Genomic DNA, 24,384 nt, shown 5'->3' with positions numbered 1-24,384 from the left:
TTATCAAACTAGTTACCAATCATTTTTCCTTGTATTTACTAATCAGTTAAGTGAACTGGCTGCTGCAGCTTTATTGTGTCATCCTTGTCAAATTGTGTAAATGAAAATGTGTAGTCCTGTAATAAATTCTCATTCATGCATGTAATGCTGGTCAGTTTGTTCAAGCAGAGAGCCTATATGAACATTTTAGAGGCTGCAGTCAGTGCTGCTGTTGCACTGTATTGTGTTGTAGATGTGTTCAACACCCAGACCCTCAGGGACCCCTGGGAGTCTGGGTGTTGTGATAATTTTGGAGAATGTAGTTTGTGGGTGCTGTTGAAATATATTTAATTCTACTGACAAATAGCTCTATAATTGTGCTAAACACATTTATATCAGTGAGGTTAGGGTAAACAGCAGAAACACCTTGTGTAATGCAGGCCATTATAGTAGTTAATGCAGCTTGAACACAGACCGAACCTTACCCCCTTCATGAAGGAGAATTTATTGCACGACTGCTGTACTTGACTGCATTAGTTTTAGCTGTGTGTCCCTAATGATGTGCCAGCTGGTTGTATAATACACCAGAGATGATCCGTCCATATGCAGTGGAAAGAGTTAAACAGGCTACGTGAGAAACATCTGGGGGTTCCTGACAGGAAATCTCATCACTTGGGTTGTCTGGTTGTTTAATGTGTGTCTAAATAAAGCTGTCATGACATAAAACCTACAATGCCCCCCCCCCCCCCAAAAATGATAGTGATGAATGATGATGTGTAAGTGCAGTGCGCTGCTGGCTCCAGCCCACAGAGGAGTGGGAGCCTCTACAGGCTCTGTCTGATTGGCTCAGAGATGGCTAACTCCATTTTGGAAAACAGCTGTTTGAAGACACAACCTTTTCTCTTTGTTTTCTGACGGCGCCCTGAGGAGGACACCCAGCCTTCTAACAACCACTTCTTCTTCTACCACACCTTTATTTTTTTTTTTAAATCACCGGCTTCGGTGTCGGCTTGCTGCGTCTCTGTGCTTATTGCCAGGAAACTTGACTGGGCTCCATGGTGTTACATGTCCATTGTAACAAGTGGATAACAGGAGGCGACTCGACCGAGGTTAGTTTTGCGCTTTCTTCCTGCGCCTTTTTTTAACGTGCATGTTGGTGCCTGGACCTAGTCGACAGGTAATGTTGGAAGTGAGTGTCCGTGGGGGACCGCCGAGTCACGAAGCGAGTGAGGCATTTTCCCACCAAGCAGCTCAGCGTTAGACAATACATATTTCTCCATCACTGTGTCTGCTTATGGCGGGTTACGTCCTACATGTCGATGATGTAGACATGTTTCCTCGAGTGTCTGAGCGCGTCCATTGTGCTGGGTGTCCGTGTGTGTTGCGTGCACGGTTTAAAGGACTGGTATGCGCGTCCTTCCCACACATTAGCTGCTGCAGCCTGGGTAGCTTTTCCAAAGCCCCCCGGTCTCCTCTTTTTCAACTCTGCTCTGTTTTTTACTGTGTTTTTGTCAATGCACCTAGCCGAGCCGCCGTGTACACGCAGCACGTTGTAGTTCCTTAACTCAGTAAAAACAATGCAGCTTTTAGTGGAAACAGTCTGTCTGTTGAGCGAAGGAAGAACATATCAGTGCAGCTTTTTTTGTTACTGGAGGTGAATCTTGGAGGAGCACGGATGCGGGTGGAGGTGGTTCTCAGACACTCAGCTGTAGCTAGCAGGCTGGGGGCGGGGGCACCCCGGGACCCCCCACTTTGCATGAGTGTTGCTGGGCAAGTGCCAGTCGCCGGGCATGGGGGCTGGAGAAAATAAATACTGGCCTCTTGCCTGTCTGTGCTGATTTGCTTCACTCTTGACTGGCTGACTGTAACCACAACGGTGCTCTTCCTCAAACTGAGCGCACAGTGAATGTAGACGTCAAAATAGCAGGCATTCTGGTTACATTCAAGTAACAAGGCTTAGCAGAATGACAGCTTGTCTTTCTAGAATAGTGTAATGAACTGTGTTAAAACCAGGGTGGAACTGTGATATGTAATGATTTGGCATGTCATGGCTTAGGGAAACTAGTACACATCCGTGGTGGCATTTCAGATTACAGATTTTGGAAAGAAAAGCGGGCAACTATGTGATCCTGGGCCGGGGGTAAAGATATAACTTGAAGGAAAGAAAGCAAAGGTCATACGTATGGGTCAGTTAAACTACAGATTACTAGCTTGATTAAGTAATGATGTGTGGTAACTTCTTCTTACTATACTGTGAAAGACGACAATGACAAGGAGCATATCCTGATAATGTAGAAACTGGAATTAGGGGATTTTGGCTTGTTCACTTAAAAAAAAAAAAAAAAAAAACATTTCAGATGATTTAAAAAAACAAATGCACATCTGTTTTGACAAGAGCTTCAGATGATTGTGAATATTTCTGGCAGGACAAAAATGTTGACGTTCGAGATCACATCTGTTTTTATGTCTGGTAAAAATTACATATTGTAAAGGGATTAATTCTCTTCATTTTGATATCAGGGTTAGTTCTCAACTGCCCAGAGACTCTTGTTTGTACCAGCTAACCAAAGATGGTCTGTTATCGTTCAAAATGGCCAAGGGAGATGGAGTGCAGCCAGCACAGAGAGCGTAGTGATGCTAAAAAAAACACTGCTACTGGAGAGAGACACACATGCCCTGCTGACCTTGGACATAACCATACAAAACCTGCCCTGCTGTATTCCAATCATATTTACCTACTTCAATCATATAGAAGAAAATAAAGACCAACTGGCATTAAGATTACATGTGCTCATTTTCTGGCTGTTATGAAGGCTGGTCCTCAGAGGGCTACACTCCTAATCTATGATACCAGTTATTCAGAAAGCGGCTAGATCAGTAATCAGGCCATGTCAGTACAGTTCTAATTATCTGCAGTGCTGTATGACCAACGCTCTTACCAGCAGCGTTGTCGTCATCCAACTCCTTCAGTAAATGGAAGTTTTATCTGTTCTGGCTGACGGCTGCCAACAATAACATGATTAAAACATTTGGACCCTTCAGTCCATGAGCTGAGAGCACAGCAGGGGTGGGATGACTACTGTGTGGTTGTTTCTGTGTTCCACGTGTAGCCCCACAGAAGGTTAAATGAACTTTCCTTCACATGTTGTAATTCAATTCAATTCAGTTTTATTTGTATAGTGCCAAATCACAATACAAATCATCTCAAGGCACTTTACAAAAACTATAAACCCATCAAATCCCTTATGAGCAAGCACTTGGCGACAGTGGAGAGGAAAAACTCCCTTTAACAGAAGAAAAAACCTCCAGCAGAACCGGGCTCAGTTTGGGTGGCCATCTGCCTCGATCGGTTGGGGTGAGTGGATAGAGCAGAGAGAAAAGAACAGCAACAATAAACAACAAATAGACACTGCAGGTTGGTGGGGCCAGTAACTGCACATCAGCGATATACAGCTCTTGACCGGGGACACCTGCAGAAGGTACAGAGAGACTCATATTTGGAAAATACTCGTGTGAAGGATAAGACCTGGGATTTTATGTTTTTGTTGTTTTGCACAAATCTCATATGGAGACTACAACCAACAATAAATTGCGTGTGGAAGAGACATTCCAGTGTTTAATATAAAAGAGATCAGAAAACAGCAGTCTGTAGCTGAGTCTATACACAGTAGAGCAGGATTTTGATACTGCGTGCATGCACTGCTCATTCTATTTTTATATGATCCTCTCCGTGTAATCATGGGTTTAATGTGTACATATTTTGTGGACGGGGATTTGTCAGTTGAATTGCACTGACCTCCAACTGCATTTCTTGCCCCATGTGCAGAGGAGTTAAAGTCTGTTTTTAGCTCTTTGACATCCCTATGAAGAGAAAATGAGTGCCATCACCCTGGCCTTTGAAGGTTCTTCAGAAAGACTGAAAAGGCTTTCTAATACACACAGATATCATAGACCATTGAGAGAGCCTGACAAAAATAAATTATTGTTCAAATTGTCCAAGCTTGTTTTCACCCCCATCTTTAAGTGAATGCACCTTATTTATGTGCAGCATTTCTGGGGTCAGTTTTATAAGTGATGGCTGCCATTTTTCACACCTAAATTGTTATCAAGTGGTTAAATTCCTTTTCAAACTTTATGTTTAAGTCATGAACATCATGAACCCTGACATGTCATAACCTTTTAAGTTGATATGACAGTCTTGGTCACACATGTCCAGGACTTACAGATCATCATTATCATTGATTTAAAGGGTTATTTCTGATCACCTGCTGAATGTAAGGCTAGTCTGTGCTCCTTTAGCTCTGTTTTTGGTCTTTACCAACTCCTTGGTTGGTATCTGCTCCACTATGTTCACCAGCAAGTCTTTGTCTGCTTGTGGTTTGGTGTTGGGCAGGTAGTGTACACTGTATTTTACAGATTTTTCTCTGAAGTCAGCTGCCTGCTGCTAATGAGAGTAGTGTGCAAAACAGTAAAGTTATGAGTTAAGGAGCTAAACAGTGGGTTGAAATTCATTATAAAGCTCAGTTAAACCAATAGAAGGTGCAGATTCAGCTCTTAAAGCAAATAGGTTCATCACTACGGGATCTCCCTTCCAGTCACATTGTTTTCATATTTTCATTTTCATTATGGAAATGTTCATTATATTCATGGTATATCATTGTAAAGTGATACTCTACCTCAAATTTCTTTTTTTTTTGTAAAAGACATTTGCTTTGTAGAGACTTTAAAAATTCAGTGTGCTATAACCACAAGGCACCATGGATACAAACTGACCACAGCCATCCACACCCACAGAGTGTGAGTGCGTCATACTCAAAAGATATCAAAAGATAGATTTTGGGCAGCGTATCACTAACATAAATGCATTCCAACTGAAAATTGCCCAAGAAAGTAGTGTGTCATCCTGTACAATTGAAAGGGCTAGTTCTAAAACTTGCTGAAAGATGGCAACCATTGTGCAGGGATGAGCTGCAGCTGTGTGAAGCTCTGCATACATAAGTGGATGTAGAAAGTACATACAGTGCATTCAGAAAGTATTCAGATGCCCTTTCATGTTGTTATGTTGCAGCCTGATACTACAATTGTTTAAATACATTTTTTCTCATTAATCTCAATACCAGATAATGACAAAGTGAATACAGAATTTTAAGAATGTTTGTAAATTATTAAAAAGGAAAACATTAAATATAATTTACATACATATTCAGACCTTTTGCAACAATGTGAAAATTAGCTCAGGCGCCTTCTATTTTGATTGTTGCTGAGAGGCAGCTACACCTTGATTGGAGTCCACCTTTGGTAAATTAAATTGATTGGACATTATTTGTAAAGGCACACACCTCTCTATAGAAGGCCCCACAGCTGGCAATGCATATCAGATCAAAAACTAAGCCATGAGGTCAAAGAAACTGCCTGCAGAGCTCAGAGACAGGATTGTTGATAGGCACAGAGCTGGGGAAGGCTACAGAAAACTTTCTGCTGCACTGAAGGTTCCCAGGAGCACAGTGACCTCCATAATACTCAAATGGAAGAAGTTTGGCACAACCAGGACTCTTCCAAGAGCTGGTCGCCCGGCCAAACTGAGCAATCGGGAGAAGAGCCTTAGTAAGTGAGGTGACCAAGAACCTGATGGTCCCTCTGACTGAGCACTAGAGATCCTGTGTGGAGATGGTACAAGGTACAACTATCACTGCAGCCTCCACCAATGGCTTCATGGCAGAGTGGCTAGATGGAAGCCTCACCTCAGTGCAAAACACCTGAAAGCCTGCTCAGAGTTTGCAAAAATGTATCTGACTCTCAGACTGTGAGGAACAAGATTCTCTGGTCTGATGAAACCAAAATTGAAATGTTTGACCTCAATTCTAAACGTTATATCTGGAGGAAACCAGGCACCTCTCATCTGCTGCCCAATACCATCTCAACAGTGAAGCATGGTGGGGGCAGCATCATTCTGTGGGGGTGGTTTTCTGCAGCAGGGACTGGGAGACTGGTCAGGATTGAGGGAAAGATGAATGGAGTGAAGTTCAGAGATATCCTCAATGAAAACCTGTTCACCAGCACTCAGGACCTCATAGGTCAAAGGTTCACCTTCCATCATGACATCAACCCTAAGCACACAGCCAAGACAACACAGGAGTGGCTTAAGGACAATTCTGTTAATGTCCTAGTATGGCCCAGTCAGAGCCCTGACTTGAACCCTGTCGAATATCTCTGGAGAACCCTGAAACTGGCTGTCCACTGACGGTCCCCATTCCAACCTGACCTATGTTGAGAGGATTTGCAAAGGATGGCAGAAAATCCCCCAATCCAGGTGTGCAAAACATGTTGCATCATACCCCAAAAGACTCAAGGCTGTAATTGCTGCCAAAGGTGCTTCAACTAAGTACTGAATAATGGGTCTAAATACTTATGTAAATATGATATTTAGCCCTGTAATGGACTGGTGACCTGTCTAGAGTGTATCCCTGCCTTTTACCCAAAGAGAGCTGGTAGAGACTCCAGCATATCTCCATGACCCTCAGTAGGAATAAGCTGGCATAGATAATAGATGGATGGATGTGATATTTCAGTTTTTTCTTTTTCATGAATTTACAAACATTTCTAAAATTCTGGTTTCACTTTTGAATTATGTGGGAGTGAGTGTAGATGAATGAGAAACAAAATTGAATTTAAACAATTGTAGTATCAGGCTGCAACATTGAGACAAATTTGAAAAAAGTGAATAGGATCTGAATACTTTCTGAATGCACTTTACCAGATTCTTACTTAAATTTTTATTGCTGCTACTTTTAAAAGACCCACATCTTTTTCCTCATGTATTCTGATGAATGACATTGTTGGGTGAGGTCGCTCTTCATAGTGGTAACACATCTGTTTTTCAGTTTCAAGACAGTTGAGTTAATGTGAGTAAATTGAGTTACACCCTCTAACTTCTGATGGATTGACATACAGTATCAACATGAATTCATCAGGTAGGGTTAAGGTGTTGAATAAACAACTGCAATGGGAGAATTTCTTTTTAATCCAGCCTTATTATGTAAATGGATTCTCATCCCTGCGAAGTGGTAGGGAATTTTAGACCTGCAGGTCAATGAAAGATGACTTGACAAGAATCCCTTCATGGAAAAATGAACACAAGCTTTAATTATTTTAGATGGACTGGCCCATTTCAAATCCTATGTGATATGCATAAAGTGCTACATTCATTTAACTTAATAAGTGATGAGAGAAAACTCCTTGAGGGTAAAAGGAACAATGTAACCTTCACTGTTTGACAGGAAATCAGAGTCTTGTAATCTGCTTGATCCTCAGATTTGATCTTTCTTGGGAATTCTCAAGCGCAGTTTGCTGAAAAGGTTTTCACACACAACCCAGAGTTGGATCAACAGTGGGTTATCTGTACAGGACGCGACTCACAAGAACAATATAGCAAAATATTGACAGCAACTAAAATTAAATTAGCTATATATTAAATGATATCCTGTTAAATTTATCTTGTGACCCTTTTTAATTGTGATCCACTGGCCTAAATTAACAAACTTTATACAATGCTGCATTTATGCTTAAGAATGAGAATTAACAATCTCGTAATGCAGAGCTTAAAAAAGTAATCGTTCATATCAAATTATTACTTCGATAATTGTTAAAATATTTTTGCTTGAGTAAAGTATCTGACTAGCTCTTCCACCACAGTTGAGTGCACTGCTCTCAGACATTGAGCAAGGTTAGTGTCCTGCAATTTGTCCAATATACCAACATGAATCATGGTTTCATTTGCAGTTCTTGAGAAGAGTGCAGGGGAGGGTTACGCATGTGCTGGTTTATTGCTGTCAACAAATCAAATCACATGACGCCCACATCCTCCTAGACTGTAGGAAAAAAAGGGGATGATGAAGTTGGGTCGAATTACTTGGTTAATTTCAGATGCATCAAGGCCATCAGTATATGACTAATTTTCTTAAAAATATTTGTAAAAGCAGTGTGAACAGCAGTGGTGGTTAGGAAAATCTGCTCTGAAAGTATGACGTATTTGGCTGAATGCACTTTCTTTTGTGTGTTACTTATTAATGAGAGAATTGGAGAATTGGGGGGGGGCTCATAACCAAATCACATATTGTGGCAGATGTTGGCTAAATGGTTGTGTGCTGTAGTAGAACTGGAGAGGATGTATTATGTTTCTTAAGTTCTCAAAAAAGTAATGAAAACACTAGAGGCTGTGAGGGATTTTTCCTTATTTAGCAAGCACAATAAACATGCATGCATTCCTTCTTTGTAGTGCTCATCCTCCCCTATTTTTCCTTCACCCTCCTACTTTCCCTCTGTTTCCCTTGTCCTATTCCATCTTTTACTCATGCTCACTATCGTCCCCTTATTCTTCCTTATACCTCCCTCACCCTCACCCTCTCATCTCCTATCCCCTCGCCTCCCTCTTGTCCTCACTTCACCGTTCTTTTTCTCCTCCTCCTCCTCCCCCTCCGCCTTGTCAGCCCAGGGGTCCTGTTCAGCCTCCAGTGTGTGCAGAGAGCCTGGGAAAAGACAGGGCACAAACAGCACAGGCAAACAAACCACCTGCTTCCTGCTGAGGTCTTATGTTTTTAAACGTGTGGACGGAAATAGAACAGTGACAGTGGGAGGAAAATCACTGAGCACATATCACTGTGTTCGCATGTTTTATACAGATTGTACAGATTATACAGATGTTTTATACTTCATGGGAGGAAGGAGACTAGAAATTAACACCTAAAACGGTCAATTGTTCCAACAAAAACATTGTTGGCGAGAAATGAGAAATGATTAATTGTTTAAGTCATTTTTTAAAAGTAAAATACCCACATTTTCTAAGTTGTGGTTCCTCCATTTTTAAAATATTTTTTTTCTCTTATGAAATTGATTTATCTTATTTTATACATTTATCCTGTAATTGTAAACTAAATATAATATGAGCAAATTATATAATATGGATAGAAAGCTGTAGTCTGCATTTTCAATAATGTGATTTTTTTTTTTTTTGGCAGAAAAATCCGGAGTGAATTTCTACTACTAATGTTGAGACAGTCAGGCCACAGGATGTCATTCATAAAATAGGAATGCATACACGTAAAGATTTAAAATTTGATTTGAATCTTCATCACAAAATGCTGCTTGACTTTATCATTCAAGTAACAATGACATCTTTACTGATAATTGTCTTTTTTTTAATCTAGTTTCAAATTATATGAAACAGGAGAAAAGCAGATTATCTTCTCATTTTAGAAGCAGAACCAAAAACTGATTGGGAAGATAAAAACTTAAACAGATTCAATGTACAATGATATTAAACCTTGAATGTGTAATGTGAGGGAAATTTATACCTTGACAGACAAATGTGTGCTACCCCCCACCCGTGTCCTATGTTAATTCAACAAAGACTTTTAACACGGCTTTGTAGTCACAAGGAAGCAGGCGGAAAGTCAGGGAGACGCTAATTATATTATGTACAGTATGCCAACCTGCTGACATGATTTACATGTAAGTGACTGATGTGTAAATTAATGCAGTTCAACTGATACAAAAGCTGATCATTTTCTGTGCTTGTGGTCAATTGGTATTGACCTGTTCTGCAGAACATATGCTCTGTTGTGTCTCTGTTGCTTTGCCCGTTGCCTTGTCTATTAAATTTGCCATCCTTTGACCTGAGATTTGACTCCAAGTATTTTTTCCTTGGCATGTAATATTTAAATCTTAGCAGAAATGTAATATAGTATTCATAAATATGTTGTCATAAGTGTGTAATGACCAGAAAATACCAACCATTACATTTTCTTAATTTCAGAATAAGCTTTTTAAATCTAATTAGGGAGCGGGTCTCCTTCATGGAGGCAGCCATGTTGTGCTGCCATATTTCTACAGTAGTCCAGAACGGACAAACCAAACAGAAGTTATGTTAATCCTTTCGAGTCTAATTAAAACAAATTAAAATGTTAACAAATCAAAGTAAATTGAGTAACCATACGGGAAGAGTAATAGAATAAATGCAACTTTCATAATATCTATGAACTGCTGCTTTTTTATGTGTGCTTTTTGCTTCCTCAGTTCCAGGCACAAAGCAGAGTCACACATATCTAAATATTTTCAGATATAGCCATGTCTTGTGCTATATTTCTTAAAACTGCTGTACATAGTCATAAATTGATTTGGCTTTTTAAGCAAATCAGAGAATAACTGTTCGCGAGCGACATTATTCTCGTTTACTTCATCTTATGACACAGAGTGAACCTTAGATATGTGAACTAGGCCTTTGTGTGTTTGACGTTGATATTCACTAATAAAATCTGATTCTCATAATACATTTGTTTTTGTAATAACACTGTGCCGACTCTTGAGAACGATGAAACTCCAAATGAGCAGTTTGGAAATGGAGATGTGAGAGTGTAAAGTTTTAATCACAGTGTCGTTCCTGGAGTCCAGCTGAAGCACTTGCTCCTGACTCAGCTGTGAATCGTGAGTGGTTGATGACACTCAGTCACACCCATCCTGTTCCCTAACACACAGAGACAAACACAAACCAGGGAATTCCCTATAACCTGAGGCAGGACATGCTGAGTCTCATATGTCTGGCCTCTCGTCTCTACCGCCTTTCAAGCATTGATCGATCACAGCTTACTTGGAGTTTTTGGGTGACAAGGACACACACAGTTTTATATTCAGCACACTCTTTAACATAACCTTTGCTTTAGCTCCAAAAGTGGTTTTCTAATGTGTATCCTGTTACTTTGCTGTGTTTCTGCATTGTGTGTGGCATAGCAATATTATGATGCACCTGCTCTCTCGCCTGAAGAAGTGGTATTGATCACTCCAGCTTTTGCTAAGTGAGTTGTGCAAACAAAAGGGAACATGGTCTGTAGCAGATGTCCTGCCATCTGCTTAATAGATGAGACAATTTGGTACATTAACAAAATGTAAGTCAGTGTGTTGGTGGCAAAAATATGTTATTTAAATGTTGTTTTTTTCCAGCATTTGTTACTGTTACTTTTCAGCTTCAGTAGACAATGGGGTTTGTGTTTGGTGAAATAGCTGGGAGTAATGGACTTCCTGTGCAGGGAATATGTGATCTGTTTTGGGTGGAATCCGTTGGTGATGTCATTTGTAATCTAGTTTGTAAAGGAGCTGTTCCACAGTTTGCTTATTCTCTGTCCTGCAGAGAGGTAATGTAGATGAGAAAATGAATACCACTCTTGTGTCTGTTCAATATGAAGCCTCAACCAGAAGCTTCCTTGAGTCTTGTTTTCACTCTGAGGTGTCCAGACAACCAGCGGTGATTCTAGGAAGTCATTTAGCCCAACCAAGAAATAGTCCAGTCTAACATGATGTAACTGAGCCCCGCTAGACATCCTGATGCTGGCTAGTTAAAAGGGAACTCAGAATTTATATGTTGTCTGCTTATAGTTCCTAGTGATTACTGCTGCATATGTGAAAAAGTTGTTGCAGCCCTTTGTGGCTCCAGAGGGAGCTGTGCAAAATCTGCTTTAAGTGATGTTATTTGAGTCAGCATCTTTTGGGTCTGAAGAGTGTAAGTTTGAAAAAGAAATCATCTTGAGGTGTGGAGGAGGAAAGACATGACCTGACCAAACATGTAGTCCACTCCCCATCTCTACTTGAGGGTGGAGCCCCCAGGCTACATCAGCTGCTACTAGGCCAAATTAGACAGTAAAAAGATGTAAGATGAAAAAGAAAAGACCCTGAAAAAGGAACAGAACACCAGACTGAGCCACTACATAAAATAGCAGGTTTGCTCAGTGCATTGTCAGGCATTTTAGACATATAAAATATTTAAAATATTTTATATAAAGTATTTTCAGTTTGTTTGGTTTGTGAAAATAATTAAAACAATGAACAGACATTTTCTTAATACACTGCAGAGCTTCAGTTGTCAAGCATATACACTGGATGGATTTGAATATCTTTAATGTACTTGAAGTGTTCACTGTGCAAATGTATTATTTAGGAAAATACAAGTATAGGGACTTTGTATCGGCAGATACTCAGTAATAAATTAAAAACCTTGATCGGGACATCCCTAGGCAAGGGCAGCCTGCTTAAGAGCAATCTTTAGAAGGCAACCCTAAAAATTGTTATCAACTATATGAAGTAAGTACAGTTAGGACCACAATAACAGTAACAGCCATAGTATTAACAAAGTGTAAGGCTTCACTGTATTGATCAGTGTTTAACACAAGCCCACAAGCTACATTGATCCCAGTAACCTAGAGAAGAAAGTCAAGCAGACCTTATGTACAGAGACACTGAAGTGCATGGTTGTCTGTAAGGTTTTTAATAGATTTTTCTAACCAACAGGACACATGTTGCTTTAGTAACTTGCTGCATCTCTGACCTTGTAATCCCCCATGAGCCAATTGTAGCCTGAAGTTTCACAGACAGGGAGTCGATCCTCGCTGCTGGGGAAAATGCAAACCATCCACACAACGTTTGTGTTTCAATATTACAAACATACTTTTTACTTAGTTTTGTATTTCTGTTTTCACCAGTTTTTAAATTGATATATTTCACATCAGAACTAACAACAAATAGCAGATTTTCCAGTTAAAGAAAAATGCATTGGCAGGTATTTTGATAATCAGTTGTTTAAGATTTGAAACGCTCTTAAATATGAATATGTTTTAGTTCTATGATAGTCAATTGAATGAGCCACAACCCCAGGTGACTTGATGTGGCATTTAGTGCTCTTTGCAGACCATCTGATTAATGGAGAAAATAGTCCACAGATTAAATCATAATAACAGTAACTGACTTGCTGCAGCCCTCCATAGCGGAACATTCCAGCAGGCAATGTCAGTTTCACTTTTTTAATGGTAGAGATCTCTTTTTGGTGCAAAGCGATTCATTTGTGTGTTTTTCTCCAGCTCTTATGTCTCATGGGAGACAAATACTGGGAATTGATCTCTGAGGCATTTGAGTTGTGATGTAAGGAACCACAATACTAGCTGCACTTCTGTACGCCTGCTGAGATAATCTGTCGAAGCCAGATTGATTTTTGATTTGCCTGTAACTCTCTGAAGAAGCAGGCTTGCCTGGGCCTTTTGTTTTATTCATTAGTTCACTCAAGACTTTTCCACAGTAGCTGATGCTAATAGCCCTGGTCAGGCTTTTTGTCTCCTGTTGCTCAGCTGATTTATAATGCCTTCAGGCATAGGAGCTCTGTACGCTCGTTTAGGGTGGCAATTATGTGAAAGTGGCAGTGGTCAATCTCAGCATCTCTTCTCAGTAGAAAGGAGATAGAAAATTGCATTGAGTGTCCAGTGCTATCAATGATAATTCTGCATGTCTGAGAGAGAACATGGAGACGCAGTAGTATGCCTGAGATTTTATAGTGCCAGTGCGAGAGAAAGAGAAATGATGAAATCCTATTTTCAGTGGTAGAAATTTGTGTTTGCTCATCTCCCCAGTAAGGAAAGTTTTCACAGTGGCAGTAAAAGAGCAAACCGGTTGCCATGTAGCAATATTCATTTCACCAGGGCTAAATCAGGCCTTCACACCCAGCCCGGGTCACAGGAAGCATATTGGGAAAATACACACATGGATTTTATTTATTTATGGGAGGAAGACCATAGAGGAACAACAATGCTAATCATGAAATACAGGAAAGGAAATACAGCACCCTCATGTTTGAAGTGAGCTTGTTGTCAGCCAAGCAGCTGCTGACATCATGTGAACAGACAGTGCCCGGAACACATTTGACGAAGGGCTGATGGGGGCAAGCAGGAGGGCAAAGAGCTGAGGCACACTATCGCATCCTCTCACGGTGAAACACTTCACTGAGGTGTAAATGGATTTGGTTGAATTTGTTTGAAGGAGTTTGAGTCTGCTTGTAGACGGTGAGAACAGACAGACCACCAATGACTGCTTTGGTAAGAACAACAGTCTGCTTGACTCCTGACCACAACGTTTTAAAGCTTTCTCTCTCCTCTATCCACTCACCCCAACCGGTTGAGGCAGATGGCTGCCCAAACTGAGACCGGTTCTGCTGGAGGTTTTTTCTTCCGTTAAAGGGAGTTTTCTCTCTCCACTGTCGCTAAGTGCTTGCTCATAAGGGATTTGTTGGGTTTTTAGTTTTTGTAAAGTGCCTTGAGATGATTTGTATTGTGATTTGGTGCTATACAAATAAAATTGAATTGAATTGAATTGAATTATAAACGGATAGCTGTCGGCTCTGTTTTGCTTCTCAAAATGAAAGATGGAAACAGTTCATTTTATTTACGATGGTTTTATGCCAATTCTTTAATCAATTAGTACAGCGAATGTTTTTGTTTAAATGTTCAATATTTAATATTTAGAGGGATCTATTAGCAGAAATGGCATATAGTATCCATCAAAATGTTGTCATTAGTGTGTAATTAGTGGAAAACCCCAACTGTTGCATTTTCTTTAGTCTACGTAGGGAGCAGGTCATCTTTCATGGAGGTTGCCATGTTGCGCCATCATGTTTCTACAGTTGCTCAGAATGGCCAAATAAACAGTTTTGTTTTAAAGGTGATGGCTACTGTAGCTGAAATTAATGACTATTCACTATGGATTAATCTGTGAGTTATTTCCCTGATTTGTCATTTGTGTAAGACAGAAGTGTGTTCTTTTGTCCAACAAACAGCCTTGAACCCAAAGATGTACAGATTACTAGTACATACAGATGGAAAAGTTGAGTTGCTACCAGAGGCAGATGGAACTCATTCACATGAAGACCTTTTGCCTTATCAATAAATGCAGCAAAATTAGTTGACAGACTTGAAATTGGTCATCCATTAGGTCATTGGCCCTAATGGATGTCAAAATCAGCAAAGAAGCCAGTCCTTGTGTGGGTTATTGCAGATAATGTGTGTTTATTACTCAAATAAGGCTTAAAAGGTTCCAGTGGGATAGTAGCGAGCCTGCCTCTCTAATGGGCCTGGTGTAAGTGGCTGTGCTGACTCATATAGCCTCAGTGATCACAAAGACTTTTGTTCCTAATATCTCCATGCCAAAACCTCTCCTGTTACATGTCACCTTGCCCAGTCTGGTCACTGTTCATGTTCAAACCTGTCGTGAAGGAAACGTCTCCGCATGCGACTCTGTTCTGCTGCTGTTTGTTTAGCCCTTGCTTTCACAGTGACCGTATGTTTTTGTGGCTATGGTAACACAGCTCTTTTCCTGAAATAACTTTGTGGAGACAATCCCGATATTGGACACACTCCACACATGGAGTGCAGAGCAGGAAGGAGAAGGGAACGGTATGTGTTGCTAAGCTGAGTATTCAGGATTCCCTTTGAGAATTTAGTTATTTTCTCAAGTGAAAATGCACACCTGTGACATTCATGTGATAGTGTTTTCCAGCTGCAGCTATGCTGTGTTTCCACTCGTATACACACATAAAGACACTCTTGAAAAATCAGCGCCAAATACTAAGTCACTATTGTTGCCACAGTAATTATTGTGGCTTTGTCATCTTTGTTTGAACATGCTCTTAATATTCCCATTTTTTTAAGTCAATATTTGCTCTGTAGCACCAATCAGGTGCCTCCTTTAATCCATGTCACCTCATTCCACTGCTACGTGGGAATGATTGACAGGTTTGATTGACAATGTGCTTTACCCATACACATTATGGCTTTAGGCTACCTGCCCCTCTGTGGTAGGAATGGATTTGCCGCTCTCTCCAGGGGGCGTATATATTCAACAAGCTTTCTGCTGATTGGCTCAGTGGTCGACATGGGAATGTTCTCTAGGCACTGCCTTCTTGTCCAAATATGGTACTTCTGGCTCCAAAAAAGCAGCATGGTGACATCTATAACAGCTGAAAATGGCGACTGAATTGGCAGTCTCACGGTGCGTAACACTATGGGTGAAGTCACACTGAATATGTCTACTCCCTATAAACTGGAATGTTCGTCAATCAAAATCAGACATCTAAAAACATCACCTTAAGCTTTGGGAATGTGTGGAGAGATATTTTCATTATGTTCTGCCTAGAGGTTGAGTCATGCCAACTGGACTTTTCACCACTCATCCGAGTGGCTTCTTCAGTCTAACAGAAAGCTGGTATGGAACCTCCAATTTATCTTCCCCTACTCTCATAGGCTCATTAGGTAAGCTATGTAAATCAAGTGAGAGTCGTTAGACCTACACTCCTGATTTGGTTTCGCTTCACACCTGGCCTGAATAGGCTCGTTACATGAACAAAAGACGTGAGCTCATGTGGGGGTCGTTAGGATCTAATGGTAGACTCATGTGACCCCTCTGATTCACCAAAAAGTGTCCTCTCTGGCAGACATTTGGTTTGTTCCTTAATTTGCTGGGAACAGATGAAAGGGCAGCCTGGTAGATTGAAGGCAGGTTATGTCTGAGCCATTCACCCCTGTTAAGGAAGGGTTTTTCCACTTTTCCACATAGATAGCTTCTGACTCCTCTCAAACCACCATCTTCTCTGTCCAAAATATGTACATCACTGTCTTCAAATGAGTGTCCTGTCTCTTTTAAATGGAAGTGCACAGCTGATTGTGGTCCTGAGGAGCTGCTCCTCCTGTGCTGAGTCATCCTCCTGTTAAGTGGTTGTTTGGTTTCTCCAATGTATAGTTCTGAGCATTCTTCTTTACAATGGACGGCATATACTACATTGCCCTTTTTTTGTTTTGGTGTCCGTCCTTTAGGGTGAACCAGTCTCTGCCTCAGTGTGGTGGATTGGTGGATTTGAAGTGAACTGGTATCTGATGTTTCCCAATATTTACATAGATTTTACTAATGATCCTATGGGACTAGGGGTGGAGGTTCCATACCAGCTTTCTGTTAAGACTGAAGAAGCTACTCGGATGAGTGGTGAAACGTTTTGACCTAAAAAAAAAAAAAAGAAGTCCAGCTGCCATGACTCAACCTCTAGAAAACTTCACCTGGACAACTGAGAATCTTCAGACATTATTTTCTGCCATTTAGTTGTTAAATGCTAGACATTAAATTGAGCAAATAATATGGTGAATATAAAATCAATAGAATTGCTAGCTGCAGCCCTGAATGGATGGAAGGATATTTTATTTCACTTAATGAACAGGAAGGAGCTCCAGGACCCCCTGGAAGAAGAGATCTTGTATTTCAGTGGGACAATTCTGGTTGAATAAAGGTTAAATAAATAAAATTAAGTTGTACAGGTGATATGAATCTTGAATCTGGTCTGAAACACAAGGTTTTGGAGCAGAGCGGATCATCTGCTTCCAAGTGACTTTACATCTTCATTTGCGTTATACAAATCCCAACAGGCCAACAACCTGTGCTTCCTCAGTCATTCAGCCAGAGTTACAAAACAAGGCTTTTAGCGCAGTGATCTGATATTAGGGATAAAGTGATTTTTGAAATGTAGCACCATGTAGCTGCTTCTACCAGCACTGAGACCAGGTATGCAGGTGGAGAAGAGTGTGAACGCATGCAGGAGAGCAGAAGGCAAAACATCTTCCCCCTCATAATCATCCCTCCTTGGAAACCTGTTAATGATCTTGTGGTAGAATTTGATCAACATTATACATGTTGATCAAATTCTAGCGAGCTCACTAATTTAAAAAAAAAAAAAAAAAAAAGGCAATTAGATGGAACTCCATTAATCCTGATAACAATTGGACAAATCCAAAAACAGATTGACATCTCAGTTTACAAAGGCATTGCAAATGACACAGATTTCTACTAGGTAATATCTGTTTTTCATTCTGCAAGTGTTAATCATGAGGATTTATGTGCACCATGCTACTCACATTCTCACGATATTTTCTTGTATGGCAAAGGTGAGGTGTGGAAGTATTGGAAATGTTTGCTGCTTTTGTCCTTAAAAAGAGCTCTATACATTAAGGTTACTCGGACCTGAAAGCTGTGGTGGTCCATATTTGGCATTTTGGGGGTGTGTCTGTACTTGAATGAGCCTGTACATGTACGAACAGAGAGCTGTAGAAGAGGTGGAATTTATCATTGCATGTCCTTTTATAAAAGCCAATTTTCTTGTTTTGACATACATGTTTAGAATTTGTTTTTAAGCATGCTTTGTTAAATGTGGCTTCAGGTTTTGACAAGAAAAAAAATGTATGGAATAAAGCAGACATTATCACTGCATCACTTTAAACCTTTTTAACTGTCCACTGTGAGTCTTAATAGTGTTTTTAAAAGTACAATGCCTAATCACTGGCATGTTTAGGTGACTCTTGATTGAAGGCTAAAATAACATTGATACATTTTGAGTTGGAAAAAAATTCTTTTTGTGGAAAAAAGAAACACCACTCTATCAAACTTTGTAGCTAGGTACCTTTAAAGTTAGGTATAGTAGCTGTAGGACATGGGTGTCTGAATCTCCATGTGAAACTTTTAAGCAGATCACATGATCACCATCTGCCATTATTACATTTTTCCCTCTCACCTAGCTGATGTCTAAATGTGTTCTTTTCTCTGACAGTCCACAACCAAAGGAAACTCATTATAATATAAAAAAGAAAAGAGGCAAATTTGAGAATGATTGACATTTTACCTTAAAAACAGTTATTGACTAATTTGCCCCTCATTACCAGCAGTTAGTCTTATTTAGCAAAAGTGGTAGACTTTTTTTTTTTTTTTTTTTTGACAGTAATGTCAGGTATGCTATTCTAACTGACAAAAAGCCCTGGGAGAATTCAGATGTGCTTGTGATGGTCCAAGCATATCTCATTTGTCTATGTAGACCAGAAATATAGTTTAAATCATAAGAACAACATTGGGCAGAAAAGTCCCAGATTGTTTCCTTAAGTCTTTCAGCCCTAACTGGTAGTTAGTGAAAGCCTCAGCTTATGTTTGTGGAAAGGTAGTAGGTGTAAGCTGCTGGTCTTACCCTCTGACTAACTCTCTGGATGCAGTCAGAGGGTCGTACCATCATTTGTAGCCAGGTCTCCATAGTGGCTTTTTTGTTTGGTAGCAGCATTCTGAGAAATGCCAGCAGCTCCAGAACTCGGTGACATTTGTTGAGGTATTGCTCCTTCCTACTGGGACTATGGGATTGCCCTTTAGCACAAATTTCGCATTCCCAAACAGTGTCACCTACATTTGCGCAGCTCATGACGTCCCAGGGTCTGACCCTGGGGTGCTTCCTTTTGGGGGGGAAAAAAAAGAAAAGAACTGTAGGATCTTTTGAATGATGGGAAAAGAAAGTGAGTGAAAGTGTTTGGGAACAGGCTGGCCCTGGGTCAGAGTGTTGTAGCTGCCAACTCCTTTTTATTGCTCTCATTCTTTCACTTGTTTCCCTTCGAGACTCCGACCCCCTCATGTTCCTTAAAGATTCATAGCTTAGCTGCTCAGCTGTTCTGTCTGGCTGAAGTGTCACATGCTTTTTAGAGGGCATGCCTGTAGCTCTAAGGTAGCCAATTACGCTGCCCATACACAGCAGTGAGGACTTTGCTAACTGCACTAGCCTATGGTGGGATCTACAGGGACTGAAGATGAAGGACAGGAGGAGCAGCTGTGACATTTAAAGTCTGATATACAGTCTCTATTCCTTTGTGTCAAAGGACTGGTTTCTTATCTTTTCTATTCTTTCTCCTTTTTTCTGGAGCAGTTGTATTTTTTGTCCTCTCCAAGGGGTTACATGCTGTATAGCCTCATCGTGGTTGGCAGGATTCATGACCTAGTTAAATATGGACTGAGAACCGGAAACTGGAGAGGAATGAATGGCAAATGGGAGTTTTGTTTTCTTTTTCTTTTCTTTTCTTTTCTTTTCTTTTTTTTTTTTGCTAGGGCACTTTCTGGCCCCACCTAAGTCATCCTTTAAATGGTTTTTACTCTGTCGTTCCATATTGATCAGTCCTTTCTCCCAGCACCTTGTTTTTTAAATTCTTGCTCTATAAGATTTTTGTTTTACATAATGTAATTAGGGTGACCAATTAGCACAGTTGCCGGTTGTGTCATTAATTGCTGTGCAGAAATAATTTTGAATACCTTTCTTTTTCTTTTTAACTCTCTCAGCTGAGTTGTCGAATGCTTTTGAAGTGCCCCCTTTCTGCCCACTCACTCTCTCCCTGCATCGGTCATCCTCAGTTACCTCCTGAATAGCTCTGCACTGTGTGAATATTTTTTTAAGTCTCTAGCCAGTGTTCTTGTGTGCCATATTGATTCTTCTGAGGTAGAAATGCATAGGGCACAGTGGAACATCCTCCCACGGGCCCAGCAGACCATTGAAGGCAGACAGCAGGGTGATTTATTTGCTTTTTCCAACACCTCCACAGCTGTCTGACATCCCCTCCTCCCTTCCGCAGGTGTAATGAGAGCGCTGGTCATGGACAGATGATGGATGTGGAGACATCATACTCAGACTTTATCAACTGTGATCGCACCGGTCGCAGGAACGCAGTACCCGACATCTCAGGGGAAGGGGCAGTGGTGGCCAGCACAAGTGAACTCACCAAAGACCTGCAAGAGATGGACCTGAAGTCTTCAGGTCAGTAAAGTAACATATGGAATGTGGAAGGAAATATGCACAGATTTGTGCAGCTATACAGATGACTGTGCTAAAGGAAATGATTCAATTCAATTCAATTTTCAATTCAATTTTATTTGTATAGCGCCAAATCACAATACAAATCATCTCAAGGCACTTTACAAAAACTAAAACTAAAAACCCAACAATTCCCTTATGAGCAAGCACTTGGCGACAGTGGAGAGGAAAAAACTCCCTTTAACGGAAGAAAAAAACCTCCAGCAGAACCGGGCTCAGTTTGGGCGGCCATCTGCCTCGACCGGTTGGGGTGAGTGGATAGAGCAGAGAGAAAAGAACAGCAACAATAAACAACAAATAGACACTGCAAGTTGGTGGGGCCAGTAACTGCACATCAGCGATAAACAGCTCCAGGACCAGGGACACCTGCAGAAGGTACAGAGAGAGAGAGAGAGAGAGAGAGAGGGAGGGAGAGAGCACAAACTAGGGGAGAGAGAGAGCACAAGGTTAGTAACATTCAATGGTGGAATATACATGAGGTCGGAGAGAAGGGGGAGGGGGGGGCGGGTAGGGTAGGGGAGCTCAGTGCACCAATGGTCCTTGGGCAGTCTAGGCCTATAGCAGCATAACTAACTAAGGGATGGTTCAGGGTTGCCTGAAGCCAGCCCTAACTATATGCTTTGTCAAAGAGGAAGGTTTTAAGTCTAGCCTTAAAAGTACAGAGAGTGTCTGCCTCCTGAACCCAGGCTGAGAGCTGGTTCCACAGGAGAGGAGCTTGATAGCTAAAGGCTCTGCCTCCCATTCTGCTTTTGAGAACTCTGGGAACCACAAGTAGGCCTGCACTCTGAGAGCGAAGTGGTCTATTGGGATAATATGGTACTATGAGGTCTTTAAGGTATGAAGGAGCTTGATTATGAAGGGATTTGTATGTGAGAAGAAGGATTTTAAATTCTATTCTATATTTTACAGGGAGCCAATGAAGAGAAGCCAATATAGGAGAAATATGATCTCTCTTGCTAGTTCCTGTCAGGACTCTGGCTGCGGCATTCTGGATTAATTGGAGGCTTTTTATTAAGATATTAGGACATCCAGATAGTAATGAGTTACAGTAATCTAGCCTTGAGGAAACAAATGCATGGACTAGTTTTTCTGCATCATTTTGAGACAGGATGTTCCTAATTTTGGAAATGTTGCGCAGGTGAAAGAATGCAGTTCTAGAAATTTGTTTTATGTGTGAGTTAAAGGACATGTCCTGGTCAAAAATAACTCCAAGGTTTTTTACAGTAGTGCTGGAGGCCAGGGCTATGCCATCTAGAGTAGCTATAATTTTAGAAAAGTTATTTCTGAGATTTTTAGGCCCAAATATAATGACTTCTGTTTTCTCCGAGTTTAAAAGTAAAAAGTTACTGGTCATCCAAGCCTTTATGTCAGTTAGACAGGCTTGAAGTCTGGTTAACTGGTTTGTGTTAACAGGTTTAATAGATTGATATAACTGAGTGTCATCCGCATAGCAGTGGTAATTAATAGAGTGCTTCCTAATGATATATCCTAAAGGAAGCATGTACAGGGTGAACAGAATCGGTCCTAGCACAGAACCTTGTGGAACTCCATAACTAACTTTTGTTCGTGTGGAAGGTTCATCATGGACATGAACAAACTGGAATCTGTCCGATAAATAGGATTGGAACCACTTTAACGCTGTTCCTCTGATACCAATCACATGCTCCAGTCTCTGTAATAAGATGTTGTGGTCAATGGTGTCGAATGCTGCACTAAGGTCTAGGAGGACAAGTATCGAAACAAGTCCATTATCTGAGGCTAAGAGAAGATCGTTGGTAACTTTCAACAGTGCTGTTTCTGTACTATGATGTGCTCTAAATCCTGATTGGAAATCTTCAAATAGTTCATTCCTGTGTAAGTGGTCTGATAGCTGCTTAGCAACAGCTTTTTCTAGGATTTTAGAAATAAATGGCAGGTTGGATATTGGTCTATAATTAGCCAAGACACCTGGATCAAGACTAGGCTTTTTGAGTAAAGGTTTGATTACTGCAGTCTTAAAGGCCTGTGGTACGTAGCCTTAAAGGCCTGTGGTACGTAGCTGTGATTCAGCTGTTAACCACCACCACCCTGATGGCTGATTTATTTAATTTACCCCAAAACAAGAAACTGTATTTAAAGCTAACTTATGTTAGGCCTAAAAGGTTAGCCATTGTTAGCCAACCCAGGCTGGCTCCAAAATAAGACCCATGTATCCATGGAAACAATCAGCGACACCTGCTGACCAGTGGCGTCAATGGACAAAAAACCCAAAACAAAACCTAATTTGTGGGTTTTCTAACAATGTTGTAGGCCAAGTAATGAGAACAAAGAGCTTTTAAATGCTGCAGTAACCTGCTGTAAATTTTCAGCAGATAGTATGAATGATGAGTTACAGAAGCACTCAGCTCTGCCACACTGAGAAACCAGAGCAACTCAGCTCTGCTGCACATCTATGCTGCAATAATATATTATGCTCTTAGAGGCTGTCCTTTTGAACTGGTGAGCTGTAGTTTGACATGATTGCTCAGTTTGAAAAAAAGTCTTAATTTACCCAGAATTCAACACAAATTGGTCCTCCTAAAGATGGTCAGTAAGTAGACAGTTTAGTGTAAAGTCTGTTACTTTGATCTACGCTGTTGATAAAGTCAGCCTGTGAAAAACAGGACCTGAAAGCACCAAAATACAGGCAGGAGATGTTGCTCACACAGTGGTGTCAGTAAGATTTGATTATTGTTGCGTCAATGCTGAATTAGCGGTAGCCCAGTGACCAGTAATCTTTGCTTCCTCTGTCTCAGGAGAGTGTCAAGTTGTTATGATACAAATGTTCTCCAGTTTACCAGTGTGTGTTACATTGTTGTTCTTGCTGACAAATTTAGAGAACAAGTTTCCCATAAAATGATAACCAGATCAAATTGCTCTAATGCAGCTCTGGTGGGAAACCTCAGTTTTAGAAAAAATGCTGACAGTGCCTGAGGAAGTTATAGTTCCTCCTTAAGGATTCTCATGTTTTTTTTCATTTTGGAGCATTAAAGCAGTTCTTTTGCCAGACCACTTTGATTCATTTTTGTGTGTGTGTGCGTGCGTGCGTGCGTGTGTGTGTGTGTGTGTGCGCGCGCGCCATTGTTTCCCATGTTTTCTTGCAGAAGGAGACCCGGGGGCCTCCCCAACCCCTGAGGCAGAGGGCTCTACCAGCCAGGATGCCCAGGAAAGTGGAGACCCATCATAAGCTCAGCCAGAGACCGGGGGGGGGGGGCAGACAGAGAGAGAAAAGTAAAAGGAATCAGGTGAAAGTGGAGACACATGGAGAAAGGAGAGAAAGAGTATATATTGGTTGTCCTAACTGGACACATGAACACCTTTGCTCACTGCCAGCCTGTTTGGAGCATTAGTGACCCCAAATGTCGTTTTATTGGATCAGATTGTAACAGGTGGAACAGAACAAAGTGGAACTGACAGCTGAGATGCTGCTCTTCTGTTTCATACTCAGTCTTTTATTTTCCTGATGAGACAAGAAAGCACAGAAACTTTGGATTGTCTGTGGGGAAGGACTGACTTGAACAGAATTCATTTACAACAACACTCAAAACATTGTTCCAGTCTAATATGGAACTGTGTCAAAGAGGGCGTATTCATAATCATCTGTTTGTCATTTTCTTTTTATGTATGCGTGTCTGTTTGTGACCCTCTTGTTCAGTTTCATTGTCATCTTTTTTTTTTTTTTTAGTAACAAATATAGTTGTCATTATACTGTCGTGTACAGACTTCATATTTATTGCTAAAATATTGTTCAGTGATAATTTTGTGATAGCAATTTTCTTTGTGTAATAAAATACTTATGATTTACTGTAACCTTTGATATGTTCAATCCGAGGCATTATGGAGGCTTCTTTGTACTTGATAAAACTGAACCACAG

General features: G+C 40.7%; 1 protein-coding gene across 4 annotated transcripts; it reads left to right on the top strand.

Annotated features, from left to right (window-relative positions):
* Positions 1-803: 803 nt before the first annotated feature.
* pkig (protein kinase (cAMP-dependent, catalytic) inhibitor gamma) lies at positions 804-24,319 on the top strand. 4 transcript variants are annotated; one of them, XM_026331499.2, is made up of 3 exons: positions 804-1,088; positions 20,253-20,434; positions 23,614-24,319. In XM_026331499.2, the coding sequence occupies exons 2-3, from the start codon at positions 20,281-20,283 to the stop codon at positions 23,694-23,696; spliced, it is 237 nt and encodes a 78-aa protein (XP_026187284.1). In that variant the 5' UTR covers positions 804-1,088; positions 20,253-20,280; the 3' UTR covers positions 23,697-24,319. The 4 variants fall into 4 exon arrangements, with proteins under 4 accessions (XP_026187284.1, XP_026187287.1, XP_026187285.1 ...); XM_026331502.2 differs by lacking the exon at positions 804-1,088 and adding an exon at positions 13,745-13,883; XM_026331500.2 differs by lacking the exon at positions 804-1,088 and adding an exon at positions 19,376-19,473.
* The last annotated feature ends 65 nt before the right edge of the window (positions 24,320-24,384 follow it).

Source organism: Mastacembelus armatus, chromosome 7 (genome assembly GCF_900324485.2).
Source record: "Mastacembelus armatus chromosome 7, fMasArm1.2, whole genome shotgun sequence".
Classification (NCBI taxonomy): Eukaryota; Metazoa; Chordata; class Actinopteri; order Synbranchiformes; family Mastacembelidae; genus Mastacembelus; species Mastacembelus armatus.
Note: the sequence above shows the minus strand (reverse complement) of the source record. Positions and strands in the feature narration are given on the sequence as shown.